The sequence below is a fragment of the Oryzias latipes genome, chromosome 5 (genome assembly GCF_002234675.1).
Source record: "Oryzias latipes chromosome 5, ASM223467v1".
Classification (NCBI taxonomy): Eukaryota; Metazoa; Chordata; class Actinopteri; order Beloniformes; family Adrianichthyidae; genus Oryzias; species Oryzias latipes.
Window position 1 is genome coordinate 24,799,242 of NC_019863.2, and position 19,702 is coordinate 24,818,943.

Sequence of the window (19,702 nt, forward strand, 5' to 3'; positions counted from 1 at the left end):
AGTAATTACTGTAATGCCAACAAGAAATACATTTTCAATAATGCACATAATTACTGTTTCTGGGGAAACTTGATTATGCTAATTAATTATTAAAGCACACAGATGTTTTGACAAATAGTAAACTTGATGACAAATAATCAAACTCTTGTCAAAAAATATAAGGTTTAAGGTTTTCAGTTTTCTTTTCTTTTTTTCACAAAAGGTTATCATAATACTCCAAAACAATCTCCAGTTAATGATTTTCTAGATAAAACTATTTTTTTACTGGTGAGTAAAAACATAATTTATGTTAGGTGGCGACATTTTTAGAAGCTTTAGGGGACAGAAAATGCCATTTTTTTCTTTTAGTTTTAAATTAGTGGCATTTTCTGACACATTCATAGGGCAAGTTTCCAAAATAAGTTTACACACAAAACAAATACAACATGCTGCAACAAAATATGGTTTTGTTTTAGAAAATACTCAAAGTGTAAGATTTTAAATGTAAAATACATAACTAAATGCATAAATGAACAACATGACATCAACCTGAAATGGTGCATGATGGGATTATTGTGACCAAAGTATTGCAAAAAAACAGAGGGGATGTCAGAACCACAAATTGTCCACTTTTTATGGCAACTATTTATTATTAAAAACTATTTATTTATTTTGTCCTAAATCCATTTTTCCTGTTTAAAAATTAACAGAAAATGACACTGATTCGCTTCAATTTTTCACCAGGCTGTACAGAATTATCAATATTTAAGTTTGAAACAGAAGAAATAACCCAGTATTGAAAGACAAAGGAGTCTTCTGAGGACTCTGTGAAATAAAAGCCGCATCAAATGACAAAGGGACATCTGACACCCAACACTAAAATATTTAAAACTGCAGTTTAGCCTGCTGCTCTGCTGTCAAATCACTACTGTTTAAAGCCTCCAACAGCCAGAAAAAGAGATGCAAACTGCAGGAAGACTTATGTCAATGATCAGTTCTTACACATTAAAACAGATCTGATGAGAATTAGACACAGAGATCCACACGATCACTTTTATTTAACTCCGGAACCTCTCTCTAGTTCTCTTTTTAAGCTGTAAGTCAGAACCATTCTGTCTGAGTGCCTCCCTCAGGTGAGTCCCAGCAGATGCCCCCCCCATCAAAGCCAGCAGATGTTCTCTGCAGGAGGCACCACCAGTTAGTATTGGTCATCTGAGGACAAAGGGGGATCCCTGTCCACAGCAAGGACGCAGAAATCTGAAGTTAATCAAAGCAAAGTCTCTTACCAGAAAGCTGCAAATGTGGCCTCAGACGGGATCTGCTCCTGGATCTGACTGAGCAGGTCTGAAGACAGTGAGATGCCAGCTCCAGAACAGATGAATAATTAAACCCGCGCTGCTTTGGTGTCCAGCTGAAAACCCCGGATCAGGTTTGCCAGCTTCTACTGTTTCACCAGCCAACAGACTGACAGCCTCTGAGCAAAGCGTCAGTCTGAGAGTTCAGACAGTCAGCAGAGAGCAGCATGTGAGTTACTAAGGCATGACTCTGCTATCGGCAACAGTCGGCATACTCTCAGGGGGTGACGTGAAGCCATCTGACTGCAGGAGAGTCTATTAAACCAGAAACTGGATCCACCAGCTGATTAACGTCAACACAGAGAACACGCCAGTCTTGTGTGTTTGCTTTGTTTTATTGCACTAAAAGACAAACCGTTTAATCCCAAACATCAGCTGGTGGTCTGTGCATCATATAGTAAAATCCTCAATGATGGAATCAAACGCACCTATGGACACACATCAGCTGCAATCTTCCTTTGAAAAAAACAGACATGGGAACTTTTCGCCATCAAAAACGGTATGTACCTGCTTCTTCTCAAGTCTTCAGCAGGGCAGCAGCTCCTACGGCTTTCACAACTGTCATCTGTTTCAGCAACCTCGCTGCTGGCGCTCCCTACATGTGGGGTGGCAGGATCCTCCTATCGCATTGACATCACCGACAGACTTTCGCTGTCTGCTGACATCTTCAGGCCAAAGATGCTACATAAGGTTCCCAGAGCTCTTGATGAGGTCCAACTGTTCTTTAGGCAACTTGAGCATCCGCCCATGCTGCTCCTTCATGAAAACATGAACTGTCTGTGGGGGCAAAAGGACCAGGTTCCCCTCCTTTGAGTTTGGAAGCTTGGATCATGGTTCCTATTTTTTCTTTACTTTGGAAAACCAGGCCCAGCCTGTTGTTTTTGTCTGTGGAGAGCGGAGACTCCTCTAGCTTTACCAAGTAAGGCCAGCTGCTGAGCGGAGCAGGCAGGAAGCTCCTCCTTGGTTCAGATTGCAGCACAAGCGTGTGTTTACATTCCACTGGCCGGCTGTAGCTCTTCCTTGGAAGCCTTTGACTTTCAGGTGCCATGCAGTCCCACAGCAAATATGCAGAAGTCTGGCTTTGGCTTGCACTCGTTTTCTCTCCTCTGCCAAGTTTCTCCATCTCTCATTAGAAGCTCGCAGATTTTATGGCCACCCCCGCCTCAGAAGGGGAGCAGGTTTTTGAACGGCATTAATCAGCCATCACCAAAACAAAGTGCAGAGAGGTGAGGCATTGCAGCCGTGTGCTGCAGACAGAGCTCTCAGTCAACACAAAGTCAAAGTTCAGACAGAAAATCAAAGGGAGGAATAAAAAAAAGTCGGTTTTACGGCATTTTTAAGAAACATAAACATCCAGCCGTGTGCTGTTCAGTCAGAGCTCACAGCGGCTATAATGACCTGTGTTCTGCTGTTACACACTCCATCCAGTAGGGAGCAGAATGCCCTCTATGTTCCTTCACTACCTGGCAATTATTATTATTATTATTATTGGCGCACAAAAAGACGCACATGTATTTTTGTTGAGACATTTTGACCAATTGGCCTGCAGCACTTTTTCCTACGAGCTTAAGGCATTGTTAGCAAATATTAGCTGGGGCTGCTGCACACCCTAGACCAGGGGTGTCAAACTCATTTTCACTGAGGGCCACATCAGTATAGTGGTTGTCCTCAAAGGGTCAGATATAACTTATACATGTAACTAAATGTAATGAAAAATAAATGTAACTACTAATGTTAAATAACTCATTTATTTACTTATTATAACTTTTAAAGTGACAATTACAGTTGCATAGAAAACATGTGTTTGCTTGTTACTCTAGCATAAATCCTTTTAAATTTTGTCCGCTTATTTAAACCCACATAACTCCATTAATGAAGGACAAACTGTCCAAGTGAATAAAGAAGAATAACATAAAACTGAGCTAGAAAGAACATGTATGACACATGTTACATTTTACATAAAAAGGATGCACACCGCCTTGCATCCAACTGATGGTTTGATGACAACAATCTGTCTGCATAAGACACATAAGACCTGCAAACATTGAATAATTACAGCAGCTACAGATAAACAATATGTAATCAACTAAAGAAACATTTTTAGTTTAAGAAATTAAAAACCTTTATGCTCTCGCAGGCCACATAAAGTGACATGGGGGACCACATTTGGCCCCCGGGCCTTGAGTTTGACACATGTGCACTAGACAGTTTGCCATTCCACTGCAAGACTACACACACAGACACCACTCAACCTGAAACATGCCCCTTAGAAAACCCAAACCGCAACACAAAAAAGACTGTGTGGGTAGTTCGACTGTAGTTCGGTGTGTGCAGCCAAGAATCAGAACCTGCCACGGTCTACACAGTCAATTTTAACTCACAAAGGGCAGTGAAAACTCTAAGATGAAAAACTAAAAACACTGCCGTGGGAAAGTGACACCTTCATTCAGACACCAAATCAGTTCATTAAGACTTCTTAAGAAGACTGAGAACAGACATGCAAAGAAGAAACTTGCACTTAATCATCCGGCAACACAACAAACAGAAAATCCATTCTGAAATCATGTCGCTGTTTCATTCAACACAAGTTATAAGTTTAATTTTAACAACACAAAGTCTTTCTTTCCTAATATTTATATATTTGTAATTTTAGTTGTAGGATTGACTGGGCTGACTGACAGCTGCCTTTTTCATTTTTTCATCCTTCTGGTCTCCATTTCAACCTGAAAGAAAGCTAGAACGTCACAAAAAGGAAGACCTGCATTCTTGTGATTTTCATTCCGACCAACTTTGACTCTTTGCTTTGACTCTTTGCCAAACAGATGCCTTAAACATCATTAGTGATTCAAAACGGCTTACTGGAAGCTGCAGTCAAAAAAAAGGCTGACTTCACTTCTCACTCAAGAATTTAAGGTCAAAGCATCCAGACAAACCTCAGGTCAAGCAGTTAGCTTACTGACACACTAGAGGTCAGACTGAATCTTATGCACGAGTGGAAGACATGATTTAGTGAGGATCCCTGAATGCAGTTAAGATTTAAATGTGTGACCTTAAGGACGTTATCCAATCAATAAAGAATGCATTATAGGACACATGCCAGAAAGCTCTTAATTAAAGAGACCGCAGCTACCAAGCCGCTTCACAGCAGCTTTAAATTTAAAGTGTTGATTTCACTGCAACACTTTAAATTTGCATTTGCTGGAGCCTTTCCCAACTATTTTAGATCAAAGGTGGGGTGCATCCTGGACAGTTCACCAGTCCATCACAAGGCCCACATGCAGACCAACACCTAAGGGGCAATTTAAGGTCACAAACACTAAGTCCAAACAGTATAGGGACAAAAACAACCTGTTTGCACTCACAAACATGATGAGTTAGTTTTTGGTGGGTTCTGTATGAGAGCTAAGAAATCGGAGTTGGTGCTTGATGTGAGGACTTTCCTTGTCTCTTTTTTTCTCATGTTCAGGACTGAGCCAGTCGACGCACATGAAAGCAATCAGTCTGGATTTAAATGATCAACTATGTCAATAGAGGCGATTAAAACGGGACAGAATCTGCAGCCGCCAACTCAAAAAGGAAACATTAAAAAGAGTAGTGAAAAATTCAAAGATGTTTCCTAAAACCAGACAGAAAAACATCCAATATGGTGTCCTTAAAAAACTAGGAGGAGAGGAGTAAAAGAGGAAAGACAGGTGAAAAAAAAGTGTGAAACGCAAAAACTGAACCTATAGAAAGTAAGAAAAAGTGTTAGAATGCTGTGGTTTATTTTGTTTTTTAAGTTGTCTTTGGTTCAGTTCTGAGTTGCCCTTTGTCTTTCAGTCACCCAAATTTCAGGTTCCTCATCATTCACTGTTTCCCCTTTCTGTTAATTATCCTCAGTGTATTTACGTGGCTGGATTTCAGTTCTCCATTTTTAGTTTATTCAGTTCTCTGCTTTGCCACCTTTTTGGTTCTCTGTGCTAATTTTAATGTTTCAGTTTATGACATGTTTTCGTTTCTGCCACCATGCCTGGTCTCCTGCATTTTGGGTCTTACACCATCGGTTCATGACAAAAATTGACTTCCAATTAAAATAATCTTATCAAAGTTTTATAGCAATAGCAACATAATATTTTTATGAAAACACGTCTTAGTAACTAGATTTTTTTTTCAAAAAAAACCAAAGGATTATCTCATTCTAACTACCCTACTTCTATTTTTTTAAGAACATTTTTCATTGGTCCTGCTTTTATATTGAGAAAATGAGGAGAGAAAAATTAAAATAAGAGATTAAAAATTGAGAAGAGAATAAGGGAGGAGAAAGTGATAGAGGTGGATGGGAAGGGGGAGGAGAAACAGAGGTAATCTTCCCCCCCCCCCCCCCCCCTTCATTCTGACAGAACCACAACGATGTTATGAAGCTGTTTGAAAAGAAGATGCTGAAATTTTTGCACCAAAATTTCACTACTAAATTTCAATATTTTGAAGCTTTTCCCGATATTTTTAGAACTGCATCATCCAGGAGCTGAATAAAATACAGTCCTTATCCATTCATAAAAACAGGAAACAGCTGACACCCCCCCCCCCCCCCCATCACCCCCAAAGATGAGGCTGAATGCGAGACAGGCGGGGGGGGGATGGGCTGATGTGGCCTGGTTTACATCCTTTTTGATTCCTATTCTTTAAAGCAGAGAGAGCTGGCATCATCTGGATCTGTGTCGGGAAAAGGCAGGAATGACCCTGTATAGTCTGACTGCTGAGGCAAATGCACAAAAAAAGGGACAACAGGATTTGTTGTTTCTGGTTTTTAAGGATGTTATTTTAAAGTTCAATGTTGATAAGTCAGACTTTCAGAAACATACATTTAGATTTATATTAATAGAATAAGTGCTAGTTTTAGATTTTATGAGGATTAATATTAATCGAACTCTCATTCAGTTCATATTCTGTTCAAAAATGCGTTTTTCCCCTTATTAAACTAGTTTTTTTTCTACTAGTTTTTTTCTATGTACGTAAAAAAAAAACACAAACTATTTGCTTAGAACTAGCAAAAAATACCATTGCTGGCTGTATAACGTATAATTTGAAGTAATTCTATACAACTGTTAGCTTTCTTTGTGCTTATTTTTCCATTTTTTAATGCCTTTGTGTAACTTTCTGCATAGACAGATAATTTTACTACTTTTCTTCTTAAGATTGGAGTTACTTTCCTAGTTTTCAGCTATTTATTTTTTGGCATATAGGAAGGCTGTGGTCTGCAAGAACCACTGATTTCCCAGACAAAATGTGTCAGTAAAGCATTCCTGGTTTTCTCAGGAATGAGACAAGGAGGAAAAACAAGTTGTAGTTTGCTGTATGTTGAAAGAGCCAGATGTCTGCTCCGGTTACATTGGACAAATGTGTCTAGTCACACCACAGTTAGGAAGTCAGCAGTGATGAGCATGACTCATGGGGCGTGTAGAGCAGAGCTGGTTTCTGGTGGAAACCAGTTATTTTTTGTAGAGGACACGTCCCAAAAAAATCTGGATTCTTTCATCTCCTGGTTCCAGAAACCAGGTTTTACGGTTATTAGCATGACATTTATAAAAACAGACATGAAAACAGCAGATGTTTACCCCCTTAATGGCATCTCTGTGTCAAAGGTCATAAGCAGTTCAGCAGAGATGGACATTTTTTAGCATGCACTTTCACTTTCCACACACACAGTTAATAAAAAAAACACATTTTGATGTTTTTAACATTGACATGACCAAGTGACATGGTCCTAAACTGAAGCGTGTTTTACATAGCCATTTGAATGTTTGCCTCTGATGGCTGAAAGCTGGAAGACGGTCCTGATGTGGGACACGTGCACACACAATGGACTAAAGAAACCACAACAATAGCGGCTCCTCTGAGACATCACTGTGCCCTTTGTCCTGCCTCAGTACAGGAGGGGGGGGGGGGGGGGGGGGCTCTTTATGTTTACACCAGAGTCTGTTAGCTGATTCAGCAAAGAACTGGAAGAAGAAACAAGTATGATTTTTCCTGTTTTCTCTTTTCTGTGAGCAGAAAAGTTTTGACATGAAGACACTATTTCCGCTGTGGGACGCAGCTTACCTCTTGTAGAAGACATGCAGAGGCTGCAGACAGAGGAACTGCCAGTAATCCAGACAAAAAGCTTTGAACTTCAGCATCCTGCAGGAGCTTCTTTAAAACTGTCTCTGTGCAGAGAGTCCATCAAAACACCCAACCGGCTGCAGTTCATTCAGCCAAACAAAGACAATCCCAGATTAGGCTGCTGTGCAGAAACACTGGCATCCCACATGGTGCTGTCTCATATCAGGAGGGGGGTTGAACCGGCATCCCTTCAACTGTCTTTGTTGTTGCCTAGCAGTCTGCCTCCTTGCACATAGAGCTTCTGGCTCCTTGATAAAGATCTGTTACTAAGCTTCTGCTTCCCTCCTCCTGTCTCCTCATTCTGCCCCCGTCAGACAGAGTCAGGGGACTTCTGTCTCCATCAGGCCCAGCTCCCCCCTTTGTCAGAGAGGCTCTGACTTGGCTGCCTCACTTGGGGACGGCAAAACGCAGGGAGCCCCCCCACTTTCTGCTGCCCAATCAATGAGGCGCTATCAGATGCTGCCGCTCAGACACTAGCTAATCAGCAGCAGCACATGGGGCAACTTCACGCCCGTTCACATGCACAGGCGGCCTCCACTCAAACCCGCAACTGATTGACTGACCTCAGCTGACCCGCTTAAGAGAGGTGAGATGACCAGCTGCTTGTTAAGTAAAGAGTTCCTGGTTAAAAGCATCCGTTCATTTTCCTTTGACTCGATTTACATCTTTGTCACATCAAGAGAAGAACACAGCAGGAGCTCGCCGTACAACCAAATAATGCAGCAGATGCTTGAATGAATTAATCATGAGCACAGGTCGTTAATAGTTTATGACAACATGTTTCCTAATTTACAAGTGCACAACCACCAACAAGACATGTTTCTGTACAAACATGCAGTTTGGTGAAATGTCAAAGGGTTGTTTAGGCAAAGTGTCAGACCAAGCTTTTACTTTCACTGCTAATCAAAGCTGGAACTGCCAGTTCTGCACTCCGGCAGTTTCCATGATCACCTCGGGCCCTGAAATCAGGACAGTTTTGAAGAAATCCAGACCATTTATAAAGCATCTTCACGGTTTGCAGATGTTTCTGCTGAGGGTTCTGTTGTTGAAGGATGTTATGCCTCCGTTCTAAAAGCTTTCACAGGTTTATGTCATCTTAGCAAAACGTTAGTGACCTGCCTTTTTCCACAGACACTTCCTGCAGCTGCTCATCTGCAGACAGCTTCTCTAGTCATTGTTAAAGATCCACTCCAATGAAAATTGTGTTGTTGATATTTTTAACATGGCATTTTTCTCATAATGAAGGTCATATAAAAAGAAAATTAAGCTCAAACTTACATTTCAGAGTATTTCTTGATTCAAATTGTTGGGAATCAGGAGAGACAAAAAAGATGCAGTTGGAAAAAGATTGTAGGAGTGACGTAGAAACTACCACATTTGGATGCATCCACTCGTAGATGACTAAATCCATATACAGCTTTGTTTTCCTCGTCTGAGCTGGAATCTGGCTCGAAACTGTACGGCTGGATAGCTCAGATATTGCTCACTATTTTTGTTGCACTGGTAATGTTCGTTTGGGGTTTAAGGTGCTGTAAGCCAGCAGAAAGGATGTAAACAAAGGGATAATAGGAGGTGGGGACAGGTTTTCTTCACACCAACGGTCCCGCCCACAGCTTGGAAGCAAATTTCTGATGAACTCCTGCCACTCTGCAGAAACTTCGTCCTAAAAAAACGGCTCAAGTTTTTAAACATTTGCCTAAAAACAGCATAATCATAATTAAAAGACCACTGAGAAAGCTTTTACAATAGATCAAACAATGATGGGATTGGGTCTTAAAGATGATTTTACAAGAATGAGCTTAGCACTAACCCCTGTGGAGCTCCGGTTTTGATATAGGCACTCACACTCGCTTTCAAGTAGATGCTAAATTACGGTAATTTTGGAGTTAAAGTGGTTTGATGCATATTCGCATCAATAAGCTTCAAGGGGTTTACTTTAGCAAGCTGTTATTTGTCCCTAAATTTTGACTGTTTGAATAACACTAAAAAAATAAAAATGAACATCACTGGACACTTGATTCATTTTTTCTTTTATTCTTATTTTTATAATGATTTCAAACAGTACTGTGTCATCTTTAACTGCCCCTCAGAAGAGCAGAAAGTCATGCTAGTTTTGCTTTGTCAAAGAAAGGGCCAAAACTTTGACTTCCTGTCTGAGGCTGATTTGAAAATAAACAGCAATTACAGCAAAAGAAGGTTCACCAGTTCACTGAATGGCTTGTTACACATTCAAGTCCACTTTAAAGCCTCTGTGGGCAGATCTCCTCGTAGAGACAAATGGCGTTTAATTTGTGCTAATTTCCATGAAATTTTCTGTTAAAATTGTTTCATTGGAAATCCCAGGAAAACGTCTGGATTCTCTGATGATGTGAAGAACAATTGTCTTCCGATTAGTTTCACGCAAACTGCTGGGTGTCATCTCCACATGCCCTGTCCATCCATTTACGGTGGCTGTGCTCGATGCAGCTCTTCTTCTTGCTGCATAGAGTGAAATGAGCTGAATCAAAGCATTATGTTAATAACTGCAGAATCATTTGGCAGTTGGGGGAGGATAAGTACTTCACTACAGCTGAGCTTCACTTTTCCCTGCCTTTGAACTGAGCCTCACAGAAGCAGCAACTCCGGCAGGTCACCGACCAGAGAAACATCATGTTCTGAATGGAGAGGCTCAAGTGGAGCGTATCGTGGAAAGCAGGAGGTAATGCAGCACAAATGATAACTTGCTTCTGTTTTGTTGTATTTTCCATCTGAATTTCCAGTTCGGAAAGTTTCATCTACTTAAGTCAAACTTTTTTAAATGAAATACGCCGTTGTAGACCAGAGTGCTGTAAGGGGAAAAAATAACAACAAAGTTGGTCTAAATTAACACCAAGTACTGTAAATATAGGATGAAATATTGAATTAAAACAACAAAAAACTGATAAAAGACCATAAAGACCCAGTTTAATCAAAGTCTTTTTTAAAGCGTTCCGGGTTGCCTTTTAAGTATGATTATGCAGTTTTTAGCCCAAGATATAAAACCTGTCATTTTCTAATAGTTTCTGCAGAGCGCCAGTAGTTCACTAAAAATTCGCCTCTCAGTTGTGGACTGTTGCTGACCCTGCTGCCTTTCCCCTCACCCTAACTGAGAGCTCTCTGTTTACACTCTCTCTCACTGGCTTACACACAGCTATCCAGCCGTACAGTTTTTGAGCCAGATGCCAGCTTGAACCGGGAAAATGAAGAGGTTCATGGATCTAGTCATCAACAAGTTCACGTATCAAAATGGAGCAGAGCAGGGAGCTTGTGACCCACCCAAAGTATTATCTACAAAGCAAACATGCTCTTTTTCAAACTGCATTTTTTTCTTCGGCCCCCCACCATAACAATTTGAATAATGAAATGATCAAAAATGCTAATTTAAGCTTAATTGTCTTTATGTATGTCCTCCATCATGAGAAAATGCCACAAAAACACATTGAAAACACCAAAAGCACAATTTTTCATTGGACTGGGTCTTTAAGTAGTTAAAATGACAATTAAAAAAACAGGAGAACATAGAATCCAAGGCATCTCAGATGAGAATACTCGGACCCTGAGCAGGGCTGAAGATTTGCAACATAACAGTCCAGCTGCCCCACAGCCTCTGAAAAGGCAGCAGTGAGATGGGAAGAGCCAGAAAGTGGATTCTGAAATAATCTGAAAGTCAGTATTTATCACCAGACAACAGACAGGCAGCAGCATTTTCCCAACTACTTCAAGGCTTCGGCTGTTTGTCAACCTGTCTTCAGGAGATGCTGTGTGGCACTGTGACCATGATCCATGTTTATGATCATGCGCTGTCCATCTTACAGCCTGAATGCACATTTTCCCTAAGCAGAGCCCCCCATCCATGTCTGCAGGAAGTAAGAAAGCAGCATATGACACTGGTCTTAAAATGTTCCTTTAAAGTAACATCCTTCTAGACTGGGGGTGTATCTGTCTGCTGCCAGTCTTCTTCTAATGAGGGCAGCAGAAGTTAGAACCACATGCTGCCAAAGCAGAAAATGGAAAGCGCAAGAATCTGACAACCACATTTCTTCAAACCCCACAGGGAAGCAAGCGCTGCTTCCCGTGCTGCTAATGAGAACGTAAATATGAGACGTGTGCGACACGTGGTGACGGACACACTCACAGCTGGGTCTGATTGATGAAAAATCATTAACGTTACTGGGAAAATAATCTATAGTTTCTGCAAACAATCTGGACTGAATGAAAAACTGAGCAGGGGGGGGGGGGGGGGGGGTTACAAGGCTGATGCAATGTTTACTGTTATAATGTATTTTGTAATAAGACATCAGAGGGGGGGGGTCTGTGTGACTGAAGGATTATAACCCCTCAGTTTTGAATCTTTAACAAAAAATGTTATTATCTTCAGAGGATTTTCACTCGTTTTCACTCACTTTACAGTCAGTCGGGTTCTTCACGTCCCTGTCAATTTATGGAAATGTAATCAAAAGTATTTTGCAGCTGTGACACAAAGTTAAAATGTGTAATTAGGCTTTACATCTGCAAACCAAATTTGTGCATTGAATCCTTTTGTGCTTTCCACAAATGTTTTATGTCTGGAAATAGTTTTACACTTTGAGATCTTTTTATACAACGAATATTTGCAGAAGCACATAATATTTCTGCAGTTTTTATTTTTTTAGTTCCACAAATCTTGTTTTCAAGTGTAAAGCTGATTAACCCGTGTTAACATCATCCCACAAACTGACTTAGAAAGGAATAAAACAATTCCACCTTCGGGAAATTTGATGACAGATCAGTTAGGATATCAACTCTATTTTGCTTCATCATTTTTCCTGCAAACGTTCAGAACATGCCTGCATTTTTATGATCCTGAAGCCCAAACCCGGGCTACCAGTGAAAGTGTCCCCACCCCTCCCATCATACTTGGTCCCAATAGCCCCCATGAGGCTGTCATTGCCTCTGGAACCTCCAGCTGTGTAATTACTCCCATTGTCAGGCCAAGAGGCTCCAGATGATCTTCAAAAAAAGAGTGATGAGGGGAAAAAGAAGATGACACCCATGGTTCCTACAAACCATTATTTGGTTTTCAACTAATCAATTAAACATTTATTTATTTGGTCAATTATTTTAAAAGCTCACATTACCATCATACTAATCAGTTTTACTGATATTGAATAATAGATCCCCAGTTGTAATTTTAATATTGCTTTTTTCTTTCTAAATAAGGTTTTGACGGTTCAGGTGGGTTTATTTAATAAATTCAAGGATTTTTGGAAATTTCTTTGAAGAAAGAACTCTTTTGTACTTCTACCTCAAACTCTACGTGTCCATTACATCAATCTAACAGGATACAAATCCCTAAAAGCTATCAGAAAAGAATGATTATCTTTATTTTTCACAAATGAATTTATACTGAAGTTGAATCACAATACCAACTGGAGGAGTGAGAACCTTCACCGACCAGTGAATTTGTAGCAAATCTTTACCACATGTCAAAACAACTGGTCTTTAAAAAAATAATAAACGTGGATGTAAAAACTAAAAACAGAGTGCATCTTCTTTATGTTCTAACTAAGGTTTCTTTACCTGGAGCATTATCTTAACCTGTTTGTACATTTATGTCTAAATTCTTTTTTGTGATTATGTTGAAGATGAATTTGAGCCTGAACTTGTGGATAAATATATTAATAATAAATATGTGTGGTGAATTTGTTGCGTATTATGAAGAGTCCTTGATTGCCTCATATTTCGCTCAAAGCAGTCATTAGTGGCGCCACCTGGAGGATAAAGCCTTAAATGCACAATTAAACAAAAGTCTATCCTGCATTAGCCCTATCCTATGGGGTCAAGATGACCATTGACGTGCTCTCCCTACAATGACAAAGGTGGATAAAAGTGGAGAGGATTTAATGTAATCTATGGACACCAGTGAGGTTCACAGATCATTGAAGAAAAAAGTTCAGCGCACTGTCTAGTTGACCTCACTGCCAATGTTAAAGTGCCAAGGATAGCACAAGGGTTAAAAACATCCAACAAGCTGCGTCTGCCAATGAGAAACCTCCTCTCACTAAATCCATTGAAACTAAAAACAACCTGAGCCATTAAAGTTCTGCTGTGGTGTTTTTGCAGCTTCATCATAAACTAAACATAGTCCAATGGATTGAACAACGGAACAAATTGAGGTTTTTTGGCTTTTTTTTTGTTAGCATAATTCCAGTTATGCCTTTAAACATAAAACCACAATAAAAAACAAGAATTAAGTTGAGCTTCGGTGAAGAACATGAACAGATGTTACTGCGTGAATGAACACAGCAGCGTAGCTGCTAACAATGCACTAATATGGGATTTCTTGGTTTCATGCAGAATGATCAGTTAGAAAGGACTATGGTTGATCCTGAATTCCTTCACTACTCACTACGTGGTGCACTATATGGTCCATTTGCTATTTTGTAGTGCTGTCCGAATCTACAATTCCAAAACCGCGTCCCGTAGACATTTCCCAGAAGTCTCTGCAAAAAACCAGTGTGCTTCGATGCTCACTAGATTGGCGAATATGGGCCACAATGCTTTGCTTTTGAACAATTTTTGCAAAGAAAATGTATATAAATATGTTTTTTTAGGAAATAATAATTCTTTTTTAGGACACAGTGAATTCATAAATGGTCATCACAAATTGCTCATATCAATGAGATTTTCATTTTGTGAAATCGATGACGTCATATTCGCCGCTTAAAAAAAATAGTAGTGTAAAGTAGTGAGCATGGTGTCCGAATTGCTACATATTCCTGCACTGTATAGTTTTTGTAGTAGTTCGGGATTAGTGTGGCAATTCGGACACAGCCTAAGTCAACATATTAAGTCAGTTCTGTGATGGTGGTCACAGTAAAGTTTGCAGGGTGCAGCAGCCCTTGTCTCCCTGCTCCCTGGGGAGCAAAAGTGCCCAGCCTCCGCTGCGACTTTGAAGCACTTCTGGTGGAAGGTCCACATAACTGACAGTGGAAAAGGTCACCTCTTCTGCCCTTCATCAGTTACTTGGAGAGTAACTGCTGACAGGCAGAGTGAACATCAGCACATGAACGGTACAGTAAGTGCTGTGGGGAGGTTGAAACTCAGGTGAACATGAGCGCGTGTGCAACCTTTCTCTGTGTGAAAACCTAAACCAAAAACTGTTCACGGGACAGCTAACTCAGGCTGCACACGCTATCTTCACTGTCAGTGCTTTAACACTGCTGGATAACAGGCATAGCCCCCAAAACTAGCATTCCAAACCTTTTCTTTGTGTGCACATCATGTTAGAAAGCAGGCTGCAAAAATGCATTTGGCTGAAAATTCAGACCACGGTCTGTTTTTTAATGAGGCATTCACTGAGTGGGGGCAAAAAAATTGGCGAGAAACATGAACAGGTGCAGCTGCACAGGAGCTTCAGTGCATTCGGTGACAGGAGCAACTCATAGATCAGGGCCCACCCTGGTTGCTTACGATATTAAAGACCCAATCCAATCATATTTTGATCTAGTTTAAACTTGTTTGTCAGTGGTCTTTTAATAATTATAGTCATTTTTAGCCAAAAAAACAAAAAAATAACCTTTGTCATTTTTTAGGTTATAGTCTCTCCAGAGCAACAGTATTTTATATGAATACCTGAATATCTGTTTACACACTCTCCCGCTAGCTTACAGCCCCTTACACCCACAACCTAACATTACTGGTCCAGCAAAATGGGAAGCAATATTGGAGCTATCCAGTTATACAGTCTTAAGCCAGATGGCCGCTCGGACGAGGAAAACAAAGAAAAACATGGATTTAGTTGTTTACAAGTTAACCCATCAGAATGGGGCGGAGCAGGAAGCAAGTGCTCTGCTGATTGACGTTTCTAGGTCATCTGCAGGACCTTTCTCCCCGGTGTTTCATGGACTATTTGTTTTTATTTTTTTAACAATGTTTTTATGAGGTTCCCCTTTGATAGTTTTTACCTTTTAAAAACTACTTTTAAAACCACAATTTAAAATGAAAAGAATACTTTGAAATGAATGTTTGAGCCTAACTGTCTATTTGTCCTCCAGCATCAGAAAAATGCCACAAGAACATGTTAAAAACAATACACACACACCTGACCTTCAGAGCTTCCTTATCTTAGTTTAAATGATCACAGTTCCTCAGAATATTTGACCGTAATGAAGTATTTGTTTTTGCCCAGCTAATTGCTGGGACTTCTCACTGTAGGGGTCACAACTGAGAGGATTTTATTTTCTTCCAGGCAGGCTGGGAATTGATCATGTCAGGGTGGAGGAGCAGCTCATCAGAGATCACAGCTGAGTCTGTCTTCAAGCACAGACCTTGTGTCTTGTGAAGGCTTGTGTTTCTGAATCTTCCTCAGTTTTTTTTTTTTTTTTGGTTCAGACACATCTGTACACATCTGTTTTTTTGGCATTAAAAAGTGAATTCAAATAGATTTTCAAATTTAAAATAATCAGTGATCGATCAAAAACAATAAAATAAAACCTTATTATCGATTCAAAATCCTTTTTATTATTATGCATCATTGCTGTTACTTAAAATAAATGACTTAATGAAAAAATGCAACAGCCGTGGTTTGACCGCTAGGCGGAGCTCTGGTGGGAGGCTGAAAGACCATTCAGTAATTCACAGTTGGAAGGACACAAACAGGTAACAGTTAACCTGGGGGCAACCATTCCACTTCTGACTTAAAACTGATTTAAAAACAACCCTAAATCGAGAAACTCGGAAACCACCAGATGGATTGTTACATAACAAAGTGAGTCTTTAATCATTTTGATGTAAAATCGTTCAACTCAGCAAGAAAAATGAAAAATCCCTCAACTGTTTCTTCAACACTGACAGTCCTATTCATTCTTCCTATTTATATTTATTGTGTATGGGGTCATAGGGTGTAAGTACAGCGAGGAGGAGTGTGTGGGGTGGTTTTAATATAAGTTTTTGTGCCTATGTTTGGTTTTTAATTGTAAAGCACTTTCAGCTCATCAAAGCATGAAAATCCATTTTTTAGAACAAAATTTGGCTGGATTTGATAATTGCTTTATTGACTGGTGTCAATCAACATCTCTAGAACAACTTTACTGGACGTTTTCAAAAACGTATCTCTTTCTCCCCCCTAATTTACCTAAATTTTTTTGATTTACATGTTCAAGGATATTGTTGTTGGTTAATATGGCAACAAGCTGAAAAACAACCTTCACATCAGCTCAACCCAAACTATTAGGTCACCTGGTCACAGTATTTGGCATTTCAACAGTCTTTGCAATGTTTTTTATTTTTATTTTGTTCATACGTATATAATATTTAATTGTTTCTGTACAGATTGTACATTTTTTATTAGAGATGTGTTACAGTATTTTTATTTTATTTTAACTATTTTACATTCACCACTCCAAGGCTGCTACAATTTTAATGTATCACCATCTACAATGACAATAAATGGATTCTGTTTTTGATTTTTCCCCCTGGTTTAAACAACTAACTACAGACATGTCATTCAGGCTGATTACCCAATAAACGCCTTTCCTCAAGCCAACAGAGATTAGACTAGAGTGGTTTACATGTTTAAAATGAAACAACAAAGGTTTTTATTAGTGAGAAGATGAGGTGACATTTACAGGAGAACTTACGATTGATGGTGCTGCCTGTAAGCCAATGCAGAGCTGAGCTCCTCCGAGTCTGGCCTGAGGAAGAGGAGAGCGCAAAGGTTAGGTCCAGTCTGACCATGTGACCTTTAATTCCTCTTCTACATGCACATTCACTCACACATGCACTACAGACGCTCCCTGAAGCCCAGTAGTGACGGCTCATGCTCAGCTGTGTCACAATGAGCGTGGTTCCACATCTGATAAAGAAGCTGCAGTTCATTTGGTGATGAAGCGTCACAGTGTAATTATTTTGCGTGAGTGCCAGGACACTTGGAAAGATTTGAAACATGTCTGCACTGGTTTATTAACCAGCTGTGTTGATCTGCAGGCGAGGATTAACCAACTGTAAAATGAGCTGTGGTGCAGCACATCACTGTAATGTTGCCATGAGAGGGGGGATTGGTCTGCTGGTCTCCATGGAAACCACTGGCTGTGATGAGGCCAGGTCTTCAGAGTGTAAGAGTACAAAGTGGAGCCTCTCCGTTCTGCACATGTAGCTGATGTGAAGGGTGATTGGTGGTACATGTTTTATCACTAAATACTCCCTGCAGGTCCAGGTTTGGAGAAGCACAAGCTTCATGAGCTCAGTCAGAAGGAGCATTTCACCATCAGCTCCACCTTTTATCAGCAGTTTCATTTCAGTGCGAGAATTGTGTTGCAGCTCAGTTGTGTCTCTCTGCACTGCATGTCAGGATCGGGATTAATTACCAAATGTTTTCAGATCTGTTGGTCTGTCCTCTCTCAGGAGACCAACCTCACACAAAGACATGTGGCAATCTGTCAGACTTTATTTTACTGTCAATTTATTTTATGTCTATTGTTATGCCTATTGTTAATTGAAGGCTGCCACAAGCAACCTTCAATTTAGCTGAAGAACGTATATAAGGTCCTTTCTACAATGGATTTCTGTGGCTGAGCAGCAGCATCCAAACCATGCATCACTAAGTGCAATGCAATATTTCGATGCAGTGGTGTAAAGAATGCAGAAACTAGATCTTAGAAAAGACATGTCCTCTGAAGGGAAAGATTACACAAATTTGGGTAATAAAGAATTACAATGTGTGATAGTTTTTCTGTAGTTGAGTTTGGCCTCTTGGTCAAACCAAAATATAATGGAGAATACTATATTTCCAACGTCGTAGGAACAGTTTGGATATGGCTTCTATTCTGATCCGACGAGTGAAAAGAAGGTCTAAGAAGGCATGGGTGACACCGTTTTGCCTGGCCACGAATTGTTCCAAATCTGAAAAAAGACCTTTTTAATTAAAAAGATTGGATACCTTTGGATAAGCATCAAAGTCTAAAATAAAAAATGTGCCTTCAAGAATAGTCAAACATTCTCATAAACCAAGTGTCTGCAACCTTTAATACTAAAAAAAAAACCTTTGGTCCATTTTCTTACTGCAAGAGTTGCAAAGTCTCTGTTTAGAAAAATACATTTTAATTACAATTTTTTTATCAGAAAGTTTTTCTTTTTTTTTAAAATGTACCTTTTATAAATTTCAAGTAATTTAATTAGTAGAAATTTCTTTGTATAACAATTTCAAATTCTTTTACTTATACAACATCCCGTAAAAGTTCCCTTCAAAATAAAATAAGTTTGGCGCGAAGCCATCTTTTTTATGCTTTTGCTATCAAAATTACACATGACAACACTGGTTTGAAATTCAAATTTTTAAATACATCTTTTTGTGCTTAGAGCGTAAACCACTCTTACCATTATTTTTCTTAATTATGTTTAAATTCTAAATATAACTGACAAAAGTTCATTCAGTCATCTTCTTCCGTTTTTCCCTTTCGGGGTCACGGGGCCGCCGGAGCCTGTCCCGGCCACTTATGGGCGAAGGCAGGGGACACCCTGGACAGGTCGCCAGTCTGTCGCAGGGTAGAATGTCCACAAACACACACCCATTCACTCTCACACTCACACCCATGGACATTTTGGAGTGACCAATTAACATATGAATGACAAAAGTTAATTAACTATGAGAAATTAACCCCAAACCCTATATTTTTTAATTATTAGCAATTTACTTCACAGCCAAAGAGCCACAATGGAAGGATGGCGGAGCTGCATGTAGTTCCACAGCCTCAGGTTGCAGACCTCTGCCATTAGCACTCATAGAAAAACTCAGCGAATTGAAGTCGTTGTAGCTGCAAAGGGTGGGCCAGCTCCCCATGGATGGGACAATGACTTGATAGATTTTTACACACTAAGGCTGTGTTTTAGCATTATCCCTTGTGCTATGCTTGTGCTGTGCTTAGATGACCCCACCCTTACATTGACGTGTTCTCCCTACCATGACAAAGGTGGATAAAGGTGGAAAGATTTCATGTAATCCATGGACACCAGTGAAGATCACAAATCATTGAAGAAAGAAGGTTCACAGCACTGTCTAGTGGGTCTAGATGACCCAACTCCCAATGTTAAAGTGCCTAGGATAGCACAAGGGTTATTGAGATACCTTCAAGACATTTTATGGAGGAAAAAAAACAATCACATTCTCTGCACTCTCAGAGAACACAGGTGAACCAAAAGTAGTGAGGGCATATCCCATCATAATCCCCTAGATT

General features: G+C 39.9%; 1 protein-coding gene across 3 annotated transcripts in view; it reads right to left on the reverse strand.

Moving 5' to 3' along the window:
- iqsec1 (IQ motif and Sec7 domain 1) overlaps positions 1 to 19,702 on the reverse strand; it is a 138,691-nt gene that overhangs the window by 54,015 nt on the left and 64,974 nt on the right. For 2 of the 3 annotated variants that reach the window (XM_023955126.1, XM_023955121.1), the window contains exon 3: positions 17,111 to 17,164. In XM_023955126.1, coding sequence (XP_023810894.1) covers positions 17,111 to 17,164 — 54 coding nt within the window. Of the gene's footprint in view, positions 1 to 7,412; positions 7,770 to 17,110; positions 17,165 to 19,702 lie in introns of those variants that run through there. The other variant, XM_023955122.1, reaches the window with a different exon arrangement.